Raw genomic sequence first — 5,466 nt, forward strand, 5'->3', positions numbered from 1 at the left:
ATCCACCGTATGCCGAGTCGTAGTCACTGTAAACCGTTGTTATCGGTCAAGCGATGCAGTGAGTGTAGAAACTTGGTCTTGATATGTGGTACACCTACTGTCTTGTTCAACTTTTTGTTTTTTTGTTTCATATGTTTTCATTCGAAATGATCGCCTTCAGCTTTCGTCTCAGTGTTGTTAAATAATAGACAATGTACTACAGGAATATAATTGGTTTTATTGTAAATGTTTCCGGCCCATGCAGTACATTTAGAATAAATTCTTTAATATAAAGGATAGTGAGGGAAATTATCATATTTACAAAATGTAGGTAGTCAGGCGATACTGATGACAAGTTAGATGTGATCGTTCCATCACATGGCGTGAAGTTGCGACGCACCTCCCAGCCAGCTTCGTGGTCAGGTCTTCAGTAATCGTAGCCGTAGTCATGTTTGGGGCAGACGGTCTTGTAGGTCTGCCGGGTCTTGGTGACGGTGTGGTACTCCGGGACCACTTGGGTCTTGTAGATGGTGTTTTCGATGTACTCAGGAACATACTCAGTTTCGTAATTTGTCTTGTACTCAGTTTCGTACACGGTATGGTAGAAGGTCTTAGGAACAAGCTCCTTCTTATACACTGTTTTGTACACTGGGACCTATGGTGCAAGACAGATATGATACTTAGCTGATGGGAGAAACGTTTATAAAATCTTGCAATATCACATTAAAACAGACATTTTTTTTAGAGATGTTATAATGCTACTGAGAAAATTTGAATCCACTCAGGGAAAGCTTGTATTCACCTACAGAATTTTAGGTAGTAAAAGATTATTAAAAAGGGACTGTTGAAAATTTTAAGTTCTATGAACATATATACCAAGATCCAAGACTATAGTAGTCTCGATCTCTACCAGTACCTACATGTTCGTACTGCGTCTCGTATTTGGTGACGTATTGAACCTTGGGGTAGCAATATGTCGGGGGGCCCCGACGGTAACTGGGATCTGCCACCACCATCGACATCACCACAGCCAACACCACAACAGCTCTGGTACACACTGACATCATCTGAAGTAAACAAAATAATGTGTAGCTGAGCAGGTAAACATCATCACCCCCTCTAAGGTAGACTCTCCAACATTTCCTTTATTGTAAGTCCCCACATCGCCCCCCTAAGACAGTCACTCCAAAACTCTACAACACTTCTTCGAATGTAAACCTTTCAACACTCCCCCAAGAAAAAAACCCTCGAACTCTTCCTAAAAAGGAAAACTCTCACCACTCCCTCCTAACATGGCCTCTTCATTTCAGTTTATCCTACATACTACTCTCTTTAAAACGCATTATTTAAAGATGTAAATGGTATCTATGTAAATAGAAAGAAAAGGTAAAGGAAATGTTTCTTCCTATGTAGTGTGAGAAAGTTCAATCATCATCTCTTCTTGCTTGAGCTGAGCTACTCAGTAGCTGGGAAGTCATGGACACCTTTGGAGAGATCTTTAACAGAATTTTTCTCCCAATGATCCAGCCTCGCCATAGGTGGCTTTCTATTTGTTATAATCTCAAGCACACGGAGTCTATGTGCATGAAAACGTTCACCTCCTGGGTGCTCAGGGCTCCAAACGGGCCATGGAAGCTATAACCAACAAGCGTATCCACTGGGCCACAATGGGACAAACATTACTCATACCAGACCATCATCAGTGAATTCACGTGTCACTCTGCGTGACCAAGAAGGTGATGATTAACCCGCTTGTAACTCGGCCACACGTCACTCTAAATCAAATCTGGGGGAAACGTGGCAATGTTCAAATTTCAAGTATGTATTGTGTGTATGACGTAAACCATTTATTTTTTCTTGTCCAGGATTTGAGACACATATGACTGCCAGAGGGCCTATCTTCTATGGTCCGTGAGATCCTACGTCGCGCTATGTGAACAACTGGGTATGCTCACTCGTGGCAGTTGATCTGAAACAACTGTAAAGTAAGAGAAAACATGACGCTGCAAAAGGAGGGAATATAACACCACAATATGAGGAGGAGGAGGAGAAGGAGACCTCATGCTGCAATACGGGAACCTGAAAGTACAATAGAAAGAGGAGACATGACACTAACATGAGAGAAAAAGATGGAGGTTTGATACTGAGGAAGAAATGAAGGCATGATGATAAGAGGAGACAGAACACTATGATAGAAGCAGGAGACTTGAAACTACCATCGGAAGAAGAAACTTTATACTTCAATGAGAGGTACAGACGTGACACTGCAATGGGAGGAGAAGATTTAACGCTGTAATAAGAGGAGTGGGAATTGACTACTACACTAGAGGAGACTTGTTATAACACTAGGAATGAGGAAACTTGTTTACACAGTCAAGGGGGAAGCGCCGGGACAAAGGACGTGAAGATAAGACGGGAAGGTGGAACACACTGTATGAACGACTACACAAGAGGGGAGGTGGCCTCATAATGGACGTTATGGTGGAATGTGGTGTAGTGGTACGTCTGTGGCAGCTGGTATCGTAGTGAATGTAAGGCATTAAACGTCATCTATACCGAATGTATTGAAATATCAGAAATGCTAAGAGACGAAAATACTATCATCTTAAAAGAATATCAGGAAGTTAGTGTAACTCAAAGGTGCAGAAGAGTGTAATCAATATTGAGGGAAATAGTGTATATATACATATATATATATATATATATATATATATATATATATATATATATATATATATATATATATATATATATATATATATATATATATATATATATATATATATATATATATATAATGTGTGTGTGTGTGTGTGTGTATTTTGTCAGAGGCCCAAATGACTATACACTAAAACCTGGTTACCTTAAGAGGTGTTTCCTTGCGTCCACTCAGATAGAGACTGATGATGATGACGACGTCTAGAGGTATTTATAGTACATCGACGGGCCTCCACTCACCTCCAGACGGAGAGTGTACCGAGGTTGACGTGCCCGACGTGTTGCATCATCTGTGAACGTTCGTTGGTCTCATCGCTCAGCGAGGGAAAACGTTGGATAACGTCATCAGTAACACTGTGGTCCAGGAGGACTGAGGCTTTGCTATCAACGTGCAACTATTACAGAACATGTGATTAGGTCGATCATCAAAGCTTTAAATATCTCTCCACATGAAGTAAGTGTGACAGTTTCTTTGTAGTGAGAGAGAATGGTCTTCGTGATCAGAACAAATCGTGTGGATGTCTTTCTCTTCGGTTTCAGAGTTGTATGTGAACATTAATGACAGTTAATCATTATCAAAACATAAACATTTTGAGTATGCTTATAACATGGAAACCCCAAGTAGGAAAACATCACAACTTTTGTCTCCCAGAAGCTGTGAGTGTTGTATGGCGCAATTATTTGTCTTGTGAATCGGTCGCCTCTGTGGTGAGTCTTACCTAAGTATTTGGAGACGCTGTTCCTCTACCTCTGTATAAGCCGGCGTTGCATCATAAGCCTTCTGTCTCATTAATTCTCTCTAGTCATCCCTCTCTCCACCATGATGTCCCGATCTTCCTGTTTTATTGACATTATTTTTGTCCATAGCTCTCGTAAGCTGTTTGCTTGTGTCGCTGTCATCAAGTCTTGGACCCAAGGATCGCATCTGGTGGCTGCTTCGTATGGTGTCCGTGTAGAGACCTGACACAGAAGGAGTAACCATTGTAATACATCCGAGATTTCTCGAACACCTAAGGGCTGTAGCTCTCTTCTGGTTTGCGTGTTTCCCTCCTCCTAAGTCAGGTCTACAAACACCTGAGCTACTCAAGTATTTTCCTCGCACTTCATTCTACCCCCACCTCTTCAGATCCGAAATAATTTTGACGAGCAATGTTTAGTCTCTATCGAGCCTGACATTATAAGAAAAGAGAATATTTCTATTCCTATACCTGTTCTCTGTCTTCTTTTGTAGCGAAGTAGCATCAGGCAGATATGATTGAACCCACGAGGTAAAATTGTTGCCTAACATGATCCTCCTTTACTGCTTATGGAAAGTTATGCTATGTAAAGGAGAGGATTTCCAGCCTCAGGCTTCGTGAAGTCGCCTCCGGCGTTATGACGGACTACTTTTATTCTCTTTTATACTTCTTTTATTCTCAGACATGATTATACACACACACACACACACACACACACACACACACACACACACACACACATATATATATATATATATATATATATATATATATATATATATATATATATATATATATATATATATATATATATATATATATATATATATATATATCATATATTTATTTATCTATTTTACTTTGCGCTGTCTCCCGCGTTGGCGAGGTAGCGCAAGGAAACAGACGAAAGAATGGACCAACCCACCCACATACATTTGTATATACATACACGTCAACACATGCAAATATACATACCTATACATCTCAACGTATACATATATATACACACACAGACATATACATATATACACATGAACAAAGTTTATACTGTCTGCCTTTATTCATTCCCATCGCCACCCCGCCACACATTAAATAACAACCCCCTCTCCCTGCATGTGCGCGAGGTAGCGCTAGGAAAAGTCTCTAGCTATCATGTATAATGAACCGAAACCACAGCACCCTTTCCAATCCAGGCCCCACAGAACTTTCCATGGTTTACCCCAGACGCTTCACATGCCCTGGTTCAATCCATTGACAGCACGTCGACCCCGGTATACCACATCGTTCCAATTCACTCTTTTCCTTGCGCGCCTTTCACCCTCCTGCATGTTCAGGCCCCAATCACTCAAAATCTTTTTCACTCCATCTTTCCACCTCCAATTTGGTCTCCCACTTCTCCTCGTTCCCTCCATCTCTGACACATATATCCTCTTAGTCAATCTTTTCTCACTCATTCTCTCCATGTGACCGAACCATTTCAAAACACCCTCTTCTGCTCTCTCAACCAGACTCTTTTTATTACCACACATCTCTCTTACCCTTACATTACTTACTCGATCAAACCACCTCACACCACATATTGTCCTCAAACATCTCATTTCCAGCACATCCACCCTCCTGCGCACAACTCTATCTATAGCCTACAACTCGCAACCATATAACATTGTTGGAACCACTATTCCTTCAAACATATCCATTTTTGCTTTCCCTATGATTCACTTCCGCTTCCATGGTTCCATCCGCTGCCAAATCCATTCCCAGACATCTAAAACACTTCACTTCCTTCAGTTTTTCTGCATTCAAACTTACCTCCCAATTGACTTGTCCCTCAACCCTACTGTACCTAGTAACCTTGCTCTTATTCACATTTACTCGCAGATTTCTCCTTTCACGCAGAAGAGGGTGTATTTAAATGGTTTGGTCACATGGAGAGAATGAGTGATGAAAGATTGACAAAGAGGATATAAGTGTCAGAGGGGAAGGAACGAATAGAAGTGGGAGACCAAACTGGCTGTTGGAGGTTTGCTGTGTT

The 5,466-nt window shown here is 41.0% G+C and overlaps 1 protein-coding gene across 1 annotated transcript; it reads right to left on the bottom strand.

Annotated features, from left to right (window-relative positions):
- Positions 1-200: 200 nt before the first annotated feature.
- On the bottom strand, positions 201-2,878 carry LOC139752831 (uncharacterized). Its single transcript, XM_071668775.1, has 3 exons — positions 2,843-2,878; positions 900-1,046; positions 201-634 (listed from the first exon to the last, which is right to left on the bottom strand). Exons 2-3 carry the CDS (start codon positions 1,044-1,046, stop codon positions 407-409), a joined length of 375 nt encoding a protein of 124 aa, XP_071524876.1. The 5' UTR covers positions 2,843-2,878; the 3' UTR covers positions 201-406.
- Between the last annotated feature and the right edge of the window lie 2,588 nt (positions 2,879-5,466).

The sequence above is a fragment of the Panulirus ornatus genome, chromosome 13, assembly GCF_036320965.1.
Source record: "Panulirus ornatus isolate Po-2019 chromosome 13, ASM3632096v1, whole genome shotgun sequence".
Lineage (NCBI taxonomy): Eukaryota > Metazoa > Arthropoda > Malacostraca > Decapoda > Palinuridae > Panulirus > Panulirus ornatus.

Coding starts and splice junctions, on each gene's coding strand:
- LOC139752831 (XM_071668775.1), bottom strand. CDS start 1,046: ATGATGTCAGTGTGTACCAGAGCTGTTGTGGTGTTGGCTGTGGTGATG. Junction 635..899: donor ACGAGACGCAGTACGAACAT/GTAGGTACTGGT, acceptor CTTGCACCATAG/GTCCCAGTGTACAAAACAGT.